At 45.2% G+C, this 21,126-nt stretch overlaps 1 protein-coding gene across 1 annotated transcript in view; it reads right to left on the bottom strand.

Moving 5' to 3' along the window:
* Window positions 1-1,641: 1,641 nt before the first annotated feature.
* LOC147889939 (chaperone binding / ATPase activator) overlaps window positions 1,642-21,126 on the bottom strand; it is a 42,334-nt gene continuing 22,849 nt past the window's right edge. Inside the window, exons 2-6 of the mRNA XM_087390113.1 lie at window positions 19,487-19,540; window positions 19,317-19,397; window positions 19,075-19,144; window positions 18,891-18,970; window positions 1,642-1,961 (exon numbers count right to left, since the gene is read on the bottom strand). Coding sequence (XP_087246239.1) covers window positions 1,827-1,961; window positions 18,891-18,970; window positions 19,075-19,144; window positions 19,317-19,397; window positions 19,487-19,540 — 420 coding nt within the window. The 3' untranslated portion in view covers window positions 1,642-1,826. The remainder of the gene's footprint in view (window positions 1,962-18,890; window positions 18,971-19,074; window positions 19,145-19,316; window positions 19,398-19,486; window positions 19,541-21,126) is intronic.

The raw sequence follows: 21,126 nt of genomic DNA, 5'->3' as shown, positions 1-21,126 counted from the left end.
GTAATCCATTTTCAGATAAGACCCTCTATGTATGTAGCCCCCTAGGCCACTTGATGTTTCAGAGAGGTGGTGAAAGGAAAACCTACGAGGTTGCTGGGGTATTTTAGATCACTGAGACATGTCAAAGCACTGAACAAGGAACCGAGGAGTGGTGCCAACAGAATGTGGTGATATGTAAGTGCAACATCTAGATGGGGCTGCAGAATACGACATTTGTAAATCCTTGACTTGTTAGTCGCACTTAGGTAAGATTTCATGTTGACGTCACGTCAAACAAACTATTGAGGGAAACAAATACATTTAGGGAGGAACTTTATTAGTATTCTTGAACATAAATCATAAGCGTTTTATCCATAATCTAAAGCCTCCTCTTATTCTATAGAATTGAGTCAACTACTTAATTTGCAAGGCTACTACATACAAGGAGTTAGATTCAGATTCAATCACAACTGTCTAGGCTCTTTATTTACTCCCTCTCTAATTCAGTTAAATCTTCTCAGTTCGATATCTCAAACTGGGCTTGGAATTTTTTTAACATTTAAGCATTACCTTTCAAATTGCTTGCTATTTACTCATAACACTTTCATTAAAGAGCCGATGACTTCAAGCCCATGGCCTGTGTGAGAAAGAGTTGTATAGTAATTAGTTTCAGATGGTCTCCATGATTCAATTTCAGCTTTCAACTTGAACTATGTCCATAAATTCTTCCACTCGTCAAACCCACACCAAATTTCATCACTATGAAGGTTTCAAATATTGCTACTGCTAATTGAATCATTCCCACTTGCCATAACAACTGAAAAAGAATATTTTGGCAGGAGCAAAGCATATTGAGGAGGGAAATGATTCGTGAGGGACAATCATTCATTACTGTACTGTAAGACTTATAAAAGCAAAACACATTTGAGCACCTCATATGTTGGACAGAGTAAAAGTTCTAGAGCAGCAACGACTTGACACAATGGCACCATACCCCTCACAATAATTGTCACAATGAACTCACCCGAATGTGTCCCTCATATGCGGTGATGTCAATCAGCATTGTAGGATCTGCACTTTTTAATCAGAGGGCATTTTCCTCTCGATCATTAGGAAGATGCAAATACATTCCTTGAACCCTATGCAACGCATCTACTATGCTCTCTTTAAGCTTGCAAGAGAAGGGACTTTTGAGGGGGAGTAGTTAAAATGAAATAAAACAGCATTCATTCCACATCATTCTAGCACCATATCCAATTCACTCCCATGGAGATTCGTGAAATAGTTCAAATTACAGCCTAGTAGGTAAAGGTAGCAGTGATAAAATGAAATAAAACAGCATTCATTCCGCATCATTCTAGCACCATATCCAATTCACTCCCATGGAGATTCGTGAAATCATTCAAATTACAGCCTAGTAAGTAAAGGTTGCTGTCCATGAACTCAGTGTGTAGACTTAAAAACAGGACTTAAAAACAGGAATCGCATACCAATGTCACAGACACTATACGAAATACGTGCATTGACAATGGTTCTATCAAATACGATTTCATAGATTAAGACTTCCTCTGCTCATAACAATCTGTGACCAAACTGAGGACTTGTAGCATACATCCATCATCATCCTGTTGGAGAAACAAAGTGGACAACGTAAGCAATTACTTGAACCATGGCATAATTTGCAAATTGCATTTCTTCAGATACAGGATACTTCTTTGGTCAAATAAACTGTCCTGAGGAGAATATATGTGTGGATATATCATGTCAAAATATGTATTTTCAACTGACACTGATCTCCAAAAGCTTCCCCTACAATCCCACCGTAATCGAGGAGTACTGATCACAATTTATTGTGCTTTCAATTCATCCTCAAACTTCAGTAATTTCTCCCTTATTGCAGGTAAGAACGATTTTAGTGCTTCTGTCAAAGCATTTTTGTCTGGCTCTCCAACAGCTTCTTCATCTGAGAGAGTCACCTCAAGCTGCAAAAAAAACATGATTTAATAGCATACACCACAGTGTGTGCATCCTAAATTCCTAAACGACTTGAAACAAGAAAATCCAAAACCAAATTACTTCCGCACAAGTGGAACTTTGGTATCTAACACATGATTAACTTGACCTCAAGTTAGCCAATGCAACTACTCCTGAGGCTGGAAGACTCCCGGTATACATATACTAAAACACAACACCCCTTGAATTTTACCAAGTTCCAAACCGAATCTATTATGTCCATAACTAGACTAACTAGGACCTAACTATGTCTAGGGTCAAAGGCCTGGCTAACCTATAATCTTATATTGGAACTAGGATTAGGAGTCAAGACATAGTCTAACCCCAAGGTTTGGATTACCCTAGGGTTGACACTGGAGTTAGCGTGGATGAGGTTTAGATCCCATTGATTAAGTAGTCTTTGAAGATGGCTATCCCAAGATTAGCAAAGCTAATTAGGAAAAAATTATGACTCCTGTTAAGCAAAGGGACTTTATGTTGAATGCGGAGAGCAATGGAAGGAAACTCGAATGCAAGGAGGAGACTACAAGCTGAAGAAACTGAAGTGTACTTGCAAATGGATAACATGAGAGTATAAATGGTGGCCTATATAAGGCCCAAACAACACTTAGAACTGAATGTCCTAAGCGAACTAGGACTAGTGTCCCAAGTGGACTAAATGTCCCAACTAGGCATAACTAGCCTAGCAGGCATACCAGGGCTAAATGGCAACAAACCCCCCTCCAAGGTATACTTGGAAACTAAAGTATGGCTGCTCAGCATCTTGGATACATCTGAAGTATACCTGGAAACTACATCATGGTTGCACATGTTCATTCGTGATGGATATAGCAACCTATATAAGTACAAGGTCAGCAAAATCACGTGACAAATGATACCAAGTGTAAAGCTTGCCGGAAAGCCTCAAGCTTGGGTTGCCGTAGAGCCTTCGTGAAAAGATCTGATGAATTCAAGAACATTCCCAAAATCATCCTCTAAAAACACAACATAGTGCAGTTTCAATCTCATGATAGTCACTCATAAGGTTGAAAGCCATTAACTCCATCACGCATAGTAGAGACTAGCTACTATGACATCCCCACTGACGTCATCAGCGCCCAATAGTGGGTGTAGACCATAGTATAAAAATATGCTCTCACACATACAAATCCACACACCCACACATACTTGAGCATCAATTTATACAAAGTCTTCGTACTGAGTTTCTGTTGGCACTCTGGAGGTGAAGGACAGACTCAGCCATGATGAAGGCTAGAGTCCAAAATCTCTTCATTCAAGCTACAACTGCTTGTGAAGTCTCAACGATTTTATTTTCTCTCCCACAAACGAGCATCTCAATCTAGCTGATAGGGAAACACACCATTTAAGATAGAAAAAATTACCGCAATACCACTAGGCCACAACATGGACGAAAACTTCACAAGGTGAAATTTGCATGTCCGCTAATAGGCCGAAGCATATACCTAGATGAATCCAAGAACATTCCAAAACTCATCCTCTAAAAACACAACATAGTGCAGTTTCAATCTCATGATAGTCACTCATAAGGTTGAAAACTATAAACTCCATCACGCATAGCACGGCCTAGCTACTATGACATCCCCGCTGACGTCATCAACGGCCAATGCTATATATTGCGCTTGTGCATGACCTTGCTTGACTGAGACACTTCATACTACAGATCAGGCTTGGTGAACATAAATAGATAAGGCAGCTCATAGCATGTTGGTAAAGGGTAGCATCAATGGGTCACTCCCTACCTCAAAGGAGAAACGGAAGGCTCCAATGTTGCAGAGCTTACAATCCTTGAACTAGAAGCACTGTGAGAGCATGTTCACGCGAGGTAGTGGCTTTGCCAATTTTGCAAGGTTAATTGCAAATCAAGAAGTTCACACAAGTGTGTTTTTTTTGTAATAATATCTTTTGCTGAAAAAATGAGTTGCCTAAAGGACCTCTCCTCCCAAGGAGGGGCTCAAGAGAAAATGAAGAGTCATCATTATCTTGGACCGGCTGTAGCCCACAACATTTCTACAGACTCTAGTCTGCAAGCAAGAGTAAGGGTTGAGACTGTCGAAAAAATTGGCAGCTACAAGTACGCACAGCTGGAAATCATCGCCATGTGAACATACATAATCAAAACCTTGTTTTTTTCTCCCAACCAGGTTTCAATCCAATTTGAAACCCACGGCCTCGCATGAACAAGCTGTAAGAGCCGTCCAATGTACTTGGGTTGGCTCATCATCATGGCCCCCTCAAAACTAGCAAACTAGATGCCAAGATCGTAATGCAACCTGCCCATATCTGTCATGGCAAATGATTTCTGAAAATCAGCTTTAAAAACTGCAATGTTGTGTATCTGGCCCAATAATAAGCCATGCACATATAGAATGAAAATCAAAAAACCAAATTCGTTTTTCTGACCGTAAAGAGTGGCCTCTATGGGGCTGTTTTGAAATCCAAGGCATAACAAATGTGAATGTATTTTGGCATGCCATGACCAAGGTGCAAGCTTCAATCCATAACTTGCCTTTTTCAGCCAGTAAACCTGATTTTCAAAACCTTCAACCTCAAGGCCTGGAGGTTGGTTGACATAGACTTCTTCAAGTAGTTCACCGTGAAGGAAAGATGTCTTAATGTCAGTTGGTGAACCCCCCAATGCCTATATGACGCAATGGCACTGACACACTGAATGGTCATGATGCGTGGCGGGAACAAGGATCGTCAATGCCGTATTCTTATGCATAGCCTTTCGCAAGAAGGCAGATTTTGTAGCGGTCTATACTGCCATCAACTTTTCGCTTTCCTTGTAAACCCACTTAGTATCGATGGTACCCTTGCCTACTAGCAAGTCACACAACTCCCATGTGCCATTTGCATGAATGCAATCAAGTTCAGCTCCCATGATATCCATCCATTCCCTGCTATCGAATGCACTTCTGGCATTAAGGGTTCTGCATTGCAAGCAGTGGCAATCAATGCAACATCCAGTAAATCGTCATGCATCTGTTTCTAACCAACTCTTGTGCGGGCAGCCAAGGGCACAGCTTGCTTGCTGTCCCTGAGAATCTCCCAGAGCCATCTTGGGACTGATTTCTGCTGTCTAATGACAGCCCACTCCTCTGCAACTGCCTGTTCAATAGCATGCTCATCAAGTGGCTGCAAATCAGGCTGAACGTGGGCATCTCGACTCTCGAGAAGGCTGCGAACTGCTAGAAGCATTGGGATTTGTCTCCTACACAATCTAATCTGAATCCGTGCTTGACTGAAAGAGGGGCAGCAAGGAATCAAACACGTCAGAGGCATCTATTGGTGGCTATTTTTTACAGTCTAGCCAAGGTAAATCCGCATTCTCAGAAAAAAAAAACGCCTCTATGGACAATAACCTTGCCTAATCTAGGCTAATACAACCTGTATCATTTGCTCTCTGAGCTGTGGCTAATGAAAATGCTTTGACTACCTTATCTTCTAGCTTATACCTCGGCTGAGAGAGAACATGTGCATATATGCCAAGGATCCAAACACCTGCATATGTGAAGTCACTGGCTTTCGACTTGTCCATGGTTCATAAGGAGTGCTGGCCTTCAATGCCCGTGTGGGTGCTCTATTGAGCACATAGTTGGCGCACACAATTTCAACCAACCAAAACTTGTTGGGCAAAGACTTCCCCTTAAGCATGCATCTGGCCATTTCCATCAATGTCCTATTTTTTTGCTGTGATTCCGTTCTATTGCGGAGCGTATGGAACTGTGCACTGATGTACTATGCCCTGGGTTGCTAAAAAAGCAGAAGATTCACGAAATATATACTCACCCCTTATGTCAGTGTAGAGGGTCAAGAGCTTGTTTCCACTCTCGTTTTCAGCCATGGCAAACTTGGACTTCAAAGGGCGAATCCCAAGTATGTCTGGTGAGTCATCCACAAGGTAATAAAATATGAATAGTACCCCAAGAGATGTTGTCCGCATCAGCCTACATACATCACTATGCACTAAATGCAACTTCCTGGATGCACCAACAGTCCCATCTTTTGTAAATGAGACCTGATGCATTTTGCCCAACAAGCAGCCCTCACAGGCATGTTTAGAGAGTGCATGCATGGGTGGAAGGTCTACTACTATGCCCTTAGAGTGCATTTTCACCAAACTTCCATAGGTGAGCTGTCTCAATCTCTCGTGCCACAAATGAATTACAATATTAGATTGGCCAAAGTGTCCATGCAGCCTTGGTTGTCTTGCAAGGCCAAATGTGAGGTATCACAACCCTCTTGCTAGACATTGCAATCAAGGCATCTGCTTGTGCAATCCTTTAATCCCAGCCAGTATGGGAGGCATTGCGGTAGAGGTGGTAGTGGATTCAGAAGTGGTCAATATTCAAGGTCTTTGGAGTTGAAGCCCCCTCTAAAGGTAAACCTCTTCACAGGGTAGTTGCGAACTAGAGCAAGGATCATGTTAAGGAAGTAGTCTAACCAAGGTTTCAACTAACCTAGAATTGAGACTAGAGCTAGCATGGATGAGGTTTAAATCTTGTCGATTGGGCTAGCCTTGGAATCGGGAAAAATCATGACTCTCATAAGGGGAAGGTACTTTACGCATGAAGCCGAAGCTTAGGGCTTACTAAGAAACATAGCCAGAGCAAGGCCTATAAGTATGAGCCAGGGCCCAGCATTTGGCATTCGAGGAGTTGAGCCTCCTCTAGACGTAGACATGTTGGCCAAGGAGTGGCAGCTACAGGAGGAGTGTGTGGTATGGTATGCATTTCTTGACCTTGAGACTGGCATGCTCTCCGGTAGTCTGGATCTCTGACTTGACGTAATGAGCCTACGGCTGGGAAATGCATTGCTAGTTGTCACGAGGGCGTGAGTTTTGATACTCGCATGTGGCCTAGACCTTGGGAATCAAGTTGGCGAGGTCACGAGATGAGGGTGTGCAAGTTTCCCCCTAGGAAGTTGTGCCTTGGGGAAAATGAAAGGTCTAGGGCCAAGAGGGGCCCAAAGAACCTTAGGATTAAGTGGTCATTGGTGGGCTTTTTAAAAAGGCCCCACTAGAGGGGGCATAAGGGCAAATGAAGGCCCTTGGGGCCAACCCAAGGCATGGGCTGCCACATGGCAGCCCATGCAGCACCTTTTGGTAAGGCCTTGGAGAAGGAAAAATGGACAAGGGATCACAAAGGGAGATGACAGAACCTCACGGAGCGAGACAGACTCCAAAAGGCTGGCGGTGGTTGTACGCTTGTACAAGAAATTCCTGCTATTTCCATACTGTTGTACGGAGTTCTGAATTGCTGCTGGTATAAATGAACGTACGTTAGATACAACTGCACGTGCGGGGGTGTACGGATCAGCAAATCGGTTGCATAAGGTGACGTACGGGTTGTTGGAGTTTTCTTTCACGGGCTGTACGAAATAGCATGGCCATTAAATGCAGGCTGTACGAAAATCTTCTTTGCTCTCGTACGGCTGCTACGTACGGATCGTACATACTTTCATTCCCGAGGTGTACAGATTGCAACAGCATACTTAGTACGAGTGTACAAAAAGCACAGGCTACTTGATGGCCATTGTTTACCCGGTAATGGCCTTGTGGTTGTATGAGTTGTACGACATCCATCCTGTCACGAGGACGTGAAAAGTGATGTAAAGTATCTTCGTAACTCAACCTACGCTTAACTCGAGGTTAACCATGGTTAAGTGTTTTAATGGTTTGGCCGTGAGGAACTGGCTAGAGCAAGTGCACACTTCTAGAAGTTCCTAAGGGCAAAGTCTAGGTGCACCACTAGGTCCTAGGGGCAAGGCAAAGACTTTAAAAGAAGGGTCTAAAAGTTGGGCCCAAGGACAACCAACGTTGTCCTTGGTATGGGGGTTAGAATTTTAATGAAGGGGCAAATGGCAAGGAGGAGGTGCCATTTGTCATGCATGTGTATGCATGCCCTTCCCCCACCTTCCAACTCTCCCAGAGGTGTTGGACGTTTTCCATTGTTCTTATGCAGTTTTTGAGCTGTTTGAGCTGTTTCAACCTGTTTTAAGCCGTTTAAGTCTGTTTTGACTATTCCAAGGCTAGTATGCACTTTTAGGAAGTGCCAAAAGTCATTTCTAAACTTTCTGAACATCCGTACGAAAGTACGGATGTTCGTACGGTTGTACGAAATTCGTAAAGACATGTTCAACTGCCTCCAGCACGTGCCCGAGGTTGTCTTTTGCTGTGCTAGACCTTTGTGCACACGTTTCTGGCTGTGTGATGGCTTCTAAAGCTGTTTTGGACCAGTGCAGGCTACAAGAGGAACTTTCCCTGCTACTTTTGGCACCCTCTCTTAGAAGGACTTAGGCACAGATCCCGAGGCGTTCATTTCAAGATGGATCTGTGGACCATCTTTCCTCTACAGCTCTTTCTTGTTCACCCTCCGCTCTCTACCTTCATTTCTCTGTTCTCCTGATTGCTGGAAGACACTTGCACCCTGTGGGGAGCCTGGACAAAGGATAGGTGCGAGGAAGGAGCTCAACCCTCTGCCACAGACAGCGGGAGTTGGTTCCAGGTTATGTTTTTCCTTGTTCTTTCTTGCTTTGCAGCCTTTTGCAGTGTTGTGTGCAGTCCTTTCAAGACTCCTACTGGTTCTAGCAAGCACCCAAAGGCAAGGGTGATCCTGTGGAACGCCTAAGGACAGTGTGGAAGCATGTGATAGCCTTCGCGCAGCCTTGAGCTCAGTTTGCCAGTGGTTTGGATGCATGAATGCCTCTAAGTTGTGTCAGAGCAGAAGTGAATGCCTAAGTATGCCTTGCCAGTGGGAATTCTAGTAGTGCACTTGGATTAGGCATCTTGAAGACAAGTAGAGGATTTGCAGAGTGAAACAATGCAGCGTTGAACCCTTGTTGTAAAGCATTTCCATTCAAAAGCATTAAATAAATACCATAAGGGACGCCAAGGCATTTGGAGCTAGTGGGTGCACTGTGTACTATTTTCATTGAGTAGGGGCATTCTAGCCTCACCTTTGTTGTTATTGAAGCCTATTGAAGCTTGTTTCTAAATTGTGCTAAGTGATTAAAGTGACTGAAGCTTGCATTGTGGCCATTTATGAAGTTTATGACTGAGTAGAAGATATTCACTGCCCTTTTGTTTATCGAAGTCCGGTTTCAGTGGTTCCATTGTCAGGATCGTCACAATCTTCCTACAGAGGTGAGCCCTGGTAGTGTCGGGGGAAGGATACCTTCAGTGCAATTGTTGCTATAGCCATCAATATTAGCAAGCATGTCACACCGTGAGAGGTCACTGACCATTTCAAAGCAAGAGAGGCAAGACGAAGACACAGCATCAAAGAGCTTTGAAGAGGAGCACAGTACCAGCGGAGGTGATGACTAGTCAGCAGTACAGTGGGGCACAGATTCCCTATACCTCGGATAGCTGATATTTTGGATAGGTTACAAGGGTCTGGAATGTTCAGCCGCATTGATCTGAAGAGTGGTTATCACCAGATCAGAATTCAGCCAGAGGATGTTCACAAAACAGCATTCGTACCACATTTGGTCTGTACAAGTTTCTTGTCATGCCATTTGGGTTAACCAATGCACCTACCACCTTCGACAGAATGATGGACAAGATTTTTAGAGAGCACCGAGCCTTTGTTGGCACTTTTTTCGATGACATCATCGTGTTCTCTCAAGATGAGGCTGAACATAGAAAGCACCTGGCAATTGTTCTCAAGGAGCTACCGAAGCATAAGCTGCTTGTCAATGCCAAGAAAAGTGAATTCTTCATGCATGAGATCCATTTTCTCAGGCACATTGTTTCCAAGGATGGAGTTAGGATGGACCCTGCCAAGGTAGAGGCCATCGGGAATTGGCCACACCTGAAGAACATCCATGAAGTACGCAGCTTTCTAGGCTTGTGCTTGTACTATAGGAGGTTCATTCGGTATTTTGCAGAGATTGCATCTCCTTTACATGCCTTACAGAAGAAAGGGGTCACTTTCAGATGGGGTCTCAAAGAAATTGCAGCTTTTGACCTACTAAAGGAGCGACTCTGCTCAAATCCTGTAATTATTTTGCCAGATCTTTAGAAACCCTTCGCTGTCCAAGCAGATGCATGTGGAACAACGTAGGAGGGGTACTTATGCAGGAGAGGCATATGAGAGTAGAGTGCTCCAGGATGCTGAAATGAATTTTGGCATCTATGAGAAAGAGATGTTGGCTGTCATCCATGCTCTTTCGACCTGAAAGCACTATCTTTTGGGTGCTGATTTTCATGTTGAGACCGATCATCAATCACTGCGGTATTTTCTTACTCAGAGAAAGTTGTCTGAGAAGCATATGACGTGGGCAAATTTTCTTTCTATGTTTCATTTTCAGATTGTGCATGTGCTTGGGAAGAAGAATGTTGTTGCAGATGCACTCTCACGCAACCCCACTCCAGATGCAGTGTTTGTTAAGCCACAAGTTTCAGCAGTGACCATTGCATATCATGATGAGCTTGATGCCATGAAGGATCAATATGCCAATGATGCTGATTTTTCATGGATTTATGATCGGTTGGTTGATGGACGGAGGCATGAGCACTATACTCTCAAAGACGGATTTCTGATGATGCATGTGTGTCGCGAAACAGTTGAGGCCCAAAGTGTTGACAGAGACTCATGCTCCTTCCTATGCAAGACACAGAGGCATTGATGCCACCATCAAAGCTGTGGAGCACTATTTCTTTTGGCCATCATTGAGGAAAGATGTTGATATGTCAGGACATGCATCACCTGCCAAAAGGTGAAATATGACAAGCAGAAGCCGGCTGGACTGCTGCAGCCTCTACCTATTCCCGATCAACCTTGGCAGAGCATTGCCATGGATTTTATCTTTGATCTTCCTCGTACACCATCTGGACATGATGGGATATGGACCATTATTTGCAGATTCAGCAACGATTCCTCTCCTATCCAAACCAAAGATGCTTGGCGGCTTTAATTTAGAGGCAGTGAGGCACCGCAAGAGGCTACTTCGATCACGAAGACAAGATTAGACTTCTTCCTTGGTAGATCCCTCTCAAAGCTCTATCACGGAGTTCTTCCTGCCAAATCACACAAACCCCCACAATACGAGGCCTCCACATGATCGTGACCAAGAGCCAGGGCCTCAACAGCTCAGACAGAGGGTTGACGCGCAGATTACACTTGAGGATATCCCCTCTTTGTTCAAAGTCGGAGCCCAGCCGACAAGGGTTACTGTATCCCTTGTAAGGCCCAGAGCTATGACCAGGAGACGTCACAGGGCCACCCCCGTGAGTAGCCGACAGCACTCCATCGTTGATTTCATGCCTCCATTGCCTCATCCATCCTGATGTCCAAATGGTGATGATGATGATGATGAGATTGATATGTAGTCGACCACTGACATGACTGTTGACTATCATTTTGCATTTTTTGCATTCTGCATTGGTGTGGATGCTCGTTTAGTAGCTCCACCCTCACAGCTCGTCGGTGTTCCAGAGGCTTTAATAAAGTTTCGTCTTTCTTTCTCATCCTCCCCGCCAGCCCCCCCTCCCTACTCGCGGTACCTCAGCCTGTCAGCTCGTCACGAGCTTCTCCACGGGCGCCTGCCAGCTCGTTGTCGCGGGCACCTCACCAGCCTCTCCTGCATTCGCACCACCTCTCCTGCCATGCAGCAGCTGCTGTCATGAAGCAGCTGCACGGCCTCACCACACCCCCCCCAACTTCTTGGCGCATACACCTGCGCCTACTACCCTCGGGGATCAGCACACAGTCCCGCGCTCCCTCGGGACCTGCAAGGCCCGCAAGGCTTGCAAGGCCTACCAGCATAGCTCACACCACAGTTCCGCCTAGCCCACAGGGCTGCTGGGCTTCTCAGCCCTCTGCCAACTCCCACAAGCTTTGAACCTGCAAAAAAAAACAGCAAGAAAGTCGAGAAAATCAGCATCATTATCAAGAAAGACCAAAGAAGAAAGCTCCACCAGCAAATGCAATAGTGGAAAGAGGGAAGGATAGAGAAAGATTACCAGCACATTCGAAGGCCCCCAGGGCAGTAACTACCTGTCTCCGATTCCTGGAATATGCAATAAACAGTGAGCAGCTCCATACATTGGCATAAATGATGACACGAGGCTATGTAAAAGCCCTTGAAAGTGCAACGACAGCTTACATGGCAGGATCACCACCTAAAAATACCTCTGAGGTTCTCACTCACCTTAGTAAGATTTGTGTGGCTTTGATTGAGAAAGTAGATAGCTTCAAGACCAACAACGTGGCATTGATGGCAGAGAAAGCACATGTTGATAAGACACTCAATGAAATCAAGAAGCAAGGAGGGCGTATGCAAGATGAATGGAGAAAGGAGAGAAACAAGAAGGATGAGTGGGAGAAGGAGAAGGCAACATGGGAAACTGAAAAAAGACCAGCCTTAATGACAAAATGCAAGCCATGGGAACAGAATTACAGCAACTGACAGACATGCAAGGAACACCGGAAGGGACACACAAGGTAATGGAAGAATTTGAGAATGAGAAGCTCAAGAAGGAGATGGCAGCCTTGCAGACAACCATATGAGATACATTACCAATCAAGGAAAGGAAGCAAAGGCAGGTTTTTTTTTTTTTTTAATTAAAGGAAAGGAAGTAAACACTCTTGAACTAAACCTGTCTCCTGAATTGTGACGTTTTCAAGGGCCACGTGTTGGCACTACATAAATATGCGAAGCACTGCAAGAATGTTGGACGCAACCTGATGCAAACTTCAATTCGACATTATAAAGAGGACCATTTGTAGCTTGAAGTGAAGCATGTGTCAACGATCATCAGGTGGAGTGAGGGGAGCTCTGTTTTCATTCAAGAAAGAGATCATCTCTGGAGCTTTGGAGGAAGAAAAGAGAAGCAGCAGCAGCAAGGCTTTGAATGTCTTCGTTAGAGGCTTAACAGTGGGGGATACCCCTATGTCAGATGCCAAAACCTTGTTCACCAAGATGGGAGTCAACCTCACATGCGAGACAGCATGGAGGGTTGGCAAAGCTGAGGCCCCAACAAGACCCCTTATAATGAAGTTCCGGGCAGCAATAGACAGGTAGACCCTCGTGAGCATGAGGGCAGCCTTGAAAGCAACGAGAATATACTTGGAGACCTCACATTGCTACAGCAGGAGCATCCCAGGGAGGGAATGGTGCGTGTTATGGCAGCAAGAGATGCAGGTAAATGGGCTGTCTACAGATATGGGAGAGTGATTATCAGAGAGAGAGCAGAACGGGAGGAAAGGGAAGAAAGAGAAGTGGGGGAGATGAACAGCACATGACGGTGTCAAACCCAAGAGATGAGGGCACAAAGGGGGTTGAGAATAGCAGTGTAGAACTGTAATGGTACCCTTTCGTCCGACCCTGGGGGTACACCGACAGAGACATGATCTTCTACACCGTGACCCATGAAAGCCTGAAAAGAGGGCTGCCAACAGTGACAGGATATACCTGGAAATCAGCCCACAAGAAGGAAATGAGAGGAGACAATGGGGTACGGGGGTGGGGAGGTGTGGTTGTCCTCTTCAAGGCACATTTGAAACCACTCATATCTGCGATCCGGAGAGGGGAGCACGCACAACACATGTGGGTGCGTGTTCAACTACTAGATACACGCCCGATTTTCATTGCAGTGTGTGACTTCCCCCAGACACATTATCTTATGCATAAGAAGTCACCACTGACAGGCACGACCCATATGAGACTATTCATGATGACATCACAGTGCTTCTAGACAAGGGGACACTCTCCTACTTGGTGACTTCAATGCACGTACTGGGAACAGACAGGTAAGACTACTAGATTTTGATGAGGATTCCCTCATAGTCCCAGAGATGGATGCAGCAGAGTTGCAGATAGTGAGGCAATCCGCAGATGCAGATGCACCAATGATAGCATATGGGAGGCATCTACTCGAGTTGTGAGCTTTCCATGACTTGATCATATATAGCCGGATCCGGAGATGGCCATCATCTGGTGGGCTCACTTATTTCCCACATGGTGGGAGGGTAGTACAGTGGACTACATGTTGGGTCCACTAGCCTTTCCCCCACGGATACGCGATTTTATGGTGCCGCCTCCTCCACTCGGGGCTGACCACTCATACCTTGCCTTCTGTATATCGGCCACCATGCTAGCCACAAGGAGAGCCCCCCCGCCACTTACTCGTGTTCAAATCCATCTTGACCATGCTCTTGACCCGGTGTATGTGAGTCACCTGGCTTCTGAGCTTCCAATCTTTACTTGGAGAGAGCATGGACCTCGCACACGCATCAGATACCCTTGTCTCAGTGAAACAGAATGTTGCCATCAAATCCTTGCCCCAGAACCTTGGTTTGATCATGAGTGCAAAGACATGAGAGCCCACCTCACACGGAAGCGCACTAGGATTTTTGACTTTACCAAAGGTACAACGGATCTGACGTCAAGTGACATGGCGAAAGAAACGGGCTTTCCTCATACACGGGATGGATGAGGTTATCGGATCCTTTCGCAAGTGGAGATCCTACTACGAGATGGGGGCTCTTGTTGGAGGGGAGGTCGCCCATCCCCATCACAAATCCAACAGTCTGGCATACGTATCCATACTCTCTCTATGATGTCCCGATCAGGCACCACCTGATATGTCCTCTATGCCCAGACCCACTACGTGTCACTTGTTTGCTACACAAAATGTACGGGCTGCTCTTCTCCGACTTCACAACCGGAGATCACTAGATTATGAGGAACTACCCACTGAGCACTTTGCACCTGGAGAGGAAGTCTTAACCTCGGTCCTAGCACAACTGTTCAACCATGCCATATGCCATGGCTTCCCGCCTACTTGGAGCACCACCACCATAGTAACGATACACAAGGCAGGTGATCCCATGAACACTAACAACTACCGCACTCTTATGATTGGCCACTCCCTGGCTAAGATATATGGGTAGGTACTAGAGAGGGAGATCACCATCCACACAGAGGGACACGGGCAACGGGCTCTTAGGCAGGTAGGTTTTCGGAGACAGCACTCCACCCTGGACCACATTTTCACCCTGAGGGCTATCATTAAGGAGGCGAAGTCAAGGCATCAGAAAGTCCACACTTGCTTCGTCGACTTTCGTAAGGCATTTGATACTGTCCCACGTTCTCGCCTGATCATGGGGTTACAGAGTTGCAGCTCCCAGAGATCATGATCTGGGAGGTCATGAATCTATATGAGTCTAGGTTGAGAGCACTATCTGAGTGAAACAAGGCTGCCCCCTCTCACCCACTCTGCTCTTTTGTTCACTAGCTCAGCACTTTAGCTTTCAGCAAGAGCCTTAGTGAGCCCTTTGCTTCAGCCCTTAGGGGCTTGTATGAGTTACCTTTTGGTTTTGCACTTTGTCTCATAGGCCCACAAGGCCTCTTGCAGACGTTTCTCTCTCTATTTTATCGTGACCACTTCCTAAGAGTATCAAAGGAGGGATTCATCATCAGGCCCCAATATCTCGAGGACAACAATCTCCCATGCACTAAGGATTGCCATTGGTCAGATGCGGGTTTCGTCCCATCAGCTGAGGATAGAGGCAGGGAGAGCAACAAGTCTGCACGCTATGTACATTGGGGGCGGTTGAGACAGAGGAATATTTTCTTTGTGTTTGCCCAGCCAACTACAAGATCCAGGGACGCTACCACTGTCTCTACCTAGAGGAGAGTGGCTTCGCTCCTTTGTCACGACTGATCCATTTCCATGACCAAGTCTGCATCGGGCTTTATCTGATGGAAATGCGTCGACGAAGGGAGACGCTTCTGCAACAGAACAGAGAGCGCAGGGGATGGTCAGACCACTATAGGACATAGAGGATGACCAGGCACAACGATACATCACAGACTTCTATACATTTGATTCAGCCCCCGGACACATTGGGAGTGGAGGAGGAGGAGCTAGCCGATATGAGAGCAGTCTGGATGAGCAGCCGGCACAGTACCACCGAGAGAGGAGCGCAAAGACCACACGCGCAACAGAGAGCCCAAAACAGAGAGCCCCCATAGTACACTCTATTGAGGTCCGACCTATCTCCTTGTCTTTCCTACGGCTTGAGTAGGACTAGCATGCGACTGTCTAAACTAGTTAGCATTAGCCACATTTAAAACCAGTTCTATTTCACCAAGAGATTGATGACAAGGCTCCACCCTCTAGACAACAAACGCTCTCACGTTTTCATAGGTACTGAGATGGGACCCAAAGAAGCAAGCTGTGAGGCAGCCAGGCAGCGTCATCCTCCTCCTATGAGTGCCTCACAAATAGCCAACTTTTTATACCCTTTTTAAAACATTTAATAGAAGATACTTTTGTCTAGAGAAAAAAGAAAGTCCACTAGAGGTAATGATTATTGACAACGCTCTTTTCCTCTTCTTGTCTCCTTTGTCTTCCTGCCATTAGGGACCCCCAAATTGAATTTGGGGCCCTATTAATTAATTTGTTTGCGGTTTGCGAGGGAGGCATGCACCAAAAAATTAAGCTAAGTAAGGCGACGGGCGATTAAATAGTTCAAGAACTTTCTCGGAACCTGCACAGATTCCAAGGACTGGAGAGCTTCTTGGAGAAGCCTCTGCATCCAGAAGCCTCTGCTCTAGACTATAAAAGGAGCAAGGGGGCCGATAGACTTGCAGGCAAAGAAGGGGACTGTAAAAGCCTCTCAAGGAGGAAGCGAAGGGGAGGAAGGGGGTGAGGTGGAAGGCAAGGGGAAGGGAGAGGAGTGGAAGCAGGGGGAAGGGAGAGGAGGGAGAGGAGGCAGCGGGAGGGACGACGTAGAGGCGCACAAAGGTGGAGGAGGAAAAATAGAATAGAATGTTGTATTATCGTCCTCTGGGGGCCGAAAAACGACCCATGGGACCTCATCTGATCAAAGAAGATACAAAAAAGGAAGTCTCTGTCCTCCAAAGAGGAAGGGGCGATAAAGTAACACAGTATCACTGCTTTATAGCCTACGACATCATGCATTGTTCTCTGTGCTTAAGAATCCTACCAATATATGTGCCCAAGATAGGAGGATGTACATGCATGAGTAGGCTCACAAGATTTGAGTGCCTCTCTACGACATTCTGAATATCTTTCCTTATGTGGGCATACTGTGGGCATGTCAATAAAACATGTGCTTCTGTCTCCACGTCCTGCAAATCACACATTTGGCAAATTCGTCGATCTCTTGAAGTATCTCCCCAGGCTCCTCTCTCCACCTCTAGCATATGAGAACGGGTGCGCATACTTGCAATATTACGCCTGACATTAATAGGTATGGGCATGCTTATGTATCTTTGAACATTGTCCTTTGCTTGAGCATATGTGCTCCAAGAGAAGGGGGAGGAAGGGGGAGAGAGGAGGGGTTAGTGGAAGGCAAGGGGAAAGGAGAGGAGTGGGAGGAGAGAGGGAGGAGGGAGGCAGCGAGGTGGAGGAAGGAGGAAGAGGCTAGAAGGGGAGGGAGTGGAGGGAAGGAGAGGCTGAGAGGTGAGAGAGGGAGCAGCGAAACGCAAAGGTAGGGAGGGAGGCGCGCAGACGGAGAGGTAGAGAGGGACTTACGTTAATTCGCAAATGCAAATTGATAGCTTAGGAGCTTAGGTTAATTGCGAGTTTGGGGGGGGGGGGGCGGCGCGGGAGAAATTAATTAATAGAGCAGTGAGCAGAAGCAAATATGAGAGAAGCACGCAAAGACAATATATGATGTCTTCCTGCCAATATATGATGTCTATCTTCTTTTTACAACATGTGCACACGTGCACCTGCTCCTTTGATAAGCCTCTTAGTATCTTGATTAGTTATACAACATCTCACTTTCAAAAACTTACCCAAGAGTTTACAATAATTGCAAAATTTTGGAACTAGCACAATTGGATTTCAATTGGAAACCCTAAACGTTGGATACACCAACAGGTTGCAAGTCATGGCAACGAAAGGAGAAAAGAGACAATCAAGGTTCCCAACTTCCCTACTTCAGCTTCAAAACTTGCACTACCACCCAAGCACCACAAGGATATACCTAGATGAGTCCATGAACATGCCCAAACTCATCCTCTAAAAACACAACACAGTGCAGTTTCAATCTCATGATAGTCACTCATAAGGTTGAAAACCATAAACTCCATCACGCATAGCAGGGACTAGCTACTATGACATCCCCACTGATGTCATCAACACCCAACATTAGGTGCACATACAAATCCACACACACACTCATACTTGAGCATCCATTTAACAAAGTCTTCGTACTGAGTTTCTGTCAGCACTCTGGAGGTGAAGGGAAGACCCAGCCATGACAAAGGCTAGCACCACAAGGATAGCAAAGAGGAAGATGAAAAGTAGAAAACCAAAACCTAGAGCTTAGGAAAAGGGCACAACACAGGACAGAAGCGTTATTGATCAAAATATGTCCTAGAAACAGATGTAACAAAACTCTGTGATAGAAAATATCCACCATATTGGCCCCCAAGTATAACAACTACACTTCCTTGTGAAATTTGTGTCTTTCAATAAACATTACAAGTAATTACTTCATCCTGACAGGGCATCTTACAAGTTACCTACAATCAAACCAACATGATGCACCAGGTTATTCGCAAGACTCTCTCCGTCTTATTTTGGAGACTACTCCTGAAAATTCTGGACTACACAAGCACATTTCATAAATGAAAACCTATCACAAAGCCTACAAGAGCTTAAAGGAACTCATAAGAAATTCCTTTAGGGCATACTCTTGATTTCCTTAACGTTTTGCTTTTAAAAATCACTTATTGTGACCATAGTACAGGCAATATAACCACTGATCAGGTTTTCTGGAATGGAAATAGTTCTCCTAGTGAATTTTTAAAGGCCGTCAAAAAAAAATGTTCAAATTCTTGGTTTCATACAAAAAAAGACATCATTCTTCGTACAGCCTACAAAATTGTACCTCTAGATCATCCAAATCATTGAAAGAAGCCTCTGGAACCTTCAAAGTGCCTTCCACATTCTTTGCCTCCCTCCAATCTCCTATAACAAGAGGCACAGCTATGAAGGTCACACAATGATTCTTGTAAAACACCAAAAGAATATGTAGAACAATTATGAACCATAATGTTAAAGAACATGCTCACCTTGAAACTTCATAGTGATCTCATAAGAGTAACCGACCCGCTTTTTGTTTCGCACAGTTACAAGAGTTGCCTGCACCCATGGTAAATGGGCCCAAAGCTCCTTCAGATTACTTCATGAAGAACCCTCATAGAGGGCTTTCATCCTGACCATCAACAGAAAATCCTGAGGAAATGGCCAGACTCAAGACAGAAAAGTCTTGCCCTCCCCAGTGAGTGAACGATTTCAAAGAATAGATACATACATCCCCCACGCAGCTGCAGATTTCAGTAACATTAGCCTGACCATCCTCCAGCTTCAGAGGCTCTAAGCTCAACAGCAATTCCTGAAGCAACATAAAATCAAGTCAAGGAAAAAGAAATAAAAATAGCATGCCAAGAGAAGAACTGATTGCAAGATGAACTAATGCAATACCTTTATTCTCTTCGTAGCCCAATTGGTTATGCACTTTTCTTCCCAAGTGCCAGCCTGCATCCATAAATTATGTCAGCTACAACTTGCTCAACTAAGACCCTCCTTTTTTAGACTAACAAATTAACCTGTGGTGCCTCCAGCCTTTCCATTTGTTTCCTTAATAGAAACCTATTCAAAGAAAAATAGGATTTCATTATATAAATGCATCAGAGAAAATGCATAACTACCGCAGAATAAGACATGCACTTCTGAACCTAATAATTCCCACACGTGACGTGACAAATCAGCAACTCCATCAAGCATATACCTAGATGAATCCAGGAACATTCCCAAACTCATCCTCTAAAAACACAACATAGTGCAGTTTCAATCTCACAAGAGTCACTCGTAAGATTGAAAACCATAAACTCCATCACGCATAGCAAGGACTAGCTACTATGACATCCCCACTGACGTCATCAGCGCCCAACACTGGGTGTAGACCATAGTATAAAAGTATGCTCTCACACATACAAATCCACACACCCACACATACTTGAGCACCCATTTATACAAAGTCTTCGTACTGAGTTTCTGTCGGCACTCCGCAGGTGAAGGGCAAACTCAACCATGACGAAGGCTAGCACTAAAGGAGAAGGCTAATCAAAAAGTAGTCCAAATCTCTTCATTCAAGCTACAACTGCTTGTGAACTTTAAACGATTTCATTTTAGTCTCTCCCAAACGAGCATGGCAGAAAAAGATACTGATACATACCCAGTGACTTCATCAGCACCCAAAGCTGGGCGTAGCTTGTAATATACGTACATGATCTCATGAAAACATAATAAGCACGTACTCGCATGTACACAAGCATACTATATAATAAGTTCTTCTGACTAAAGTTTCTTGCAGGGATTTGGCCATGGACCGCATGACCTTTACATGGTCTACTTGTTGAAGATTTATAAAACTACAACACCAACTCATAAATCACAAAAACAGTAAGCTGTAATCACTCAGACCAGAATTACTAGACTATAAAACCAAGAGAAGCACACATGAAGCAGGGGGGAAAGAGAAAACAATGGGAGACTGCATTGTGAACAAAATACGATATTACAAATAACTTTTACGCAAAACAAAAGAAGAACGACCGGTCGAAGCACAATAAAACAAAGCATAAAAATAGACAGAAATGCCAATGATAAGAATGGTTATCCAATCCACAAAACCTAAGCTCCATCAGTGATGCTATTGAATGCCTTCCCCCTGCAGAAGCTTGGAAATGTGTATGTTGGAGAAATAGGGTCAAGTCCCCACCCCTGAGCCCCAAATGAGCAGAGCTCAGAGGGTTGACACCTCACCATGCATATGGGTAGAGGAACCTGTAGGGGAGCGGATGAGGCTGCCATGTGGAGAGCAATATGGCTTCCACATGGGGGCAGATCAAAGGGCGGCTGTGAAAGAGCCCAGGCAAAGGGCACAAGGCACAAAGGGCGGCTGTGAGGGCCCAAAGGGCGGCTGTGAGGCTGGAAAGAGCCCAGGCAAAGGGCACAAGGCACACCAGACGGCACGGCAGACCACAGTACAGCAGGACAGCAGCAGGTGCTGGTCAGTAGGACTGCTGGACTGGTCGGGTACAGCAGCAGGTACTGGTAGG

The sequence above is a fragment of the Dipteris shenzhenensis genome, chromosome 19 (genome assembly GCF_047967505.1).
Source record: "Dipteris shenzhenensis isolate YYH24624 ecotype China chromosome 19, Dip_SZ_1.0, whole genome shotgun sequence".
NCBI lineage: Eukaryota > Viridiplantae > Streptophyta > Polypodiopsida > Gleicheniales > Dipteridaceae > Dipteris > Dipteris shenzhenensis.
The sequence above is the reverse complement of the archived record's forward strand: the minus strand, read 5'-3'. Positions and strand labels throughout refer to the sequence as shown.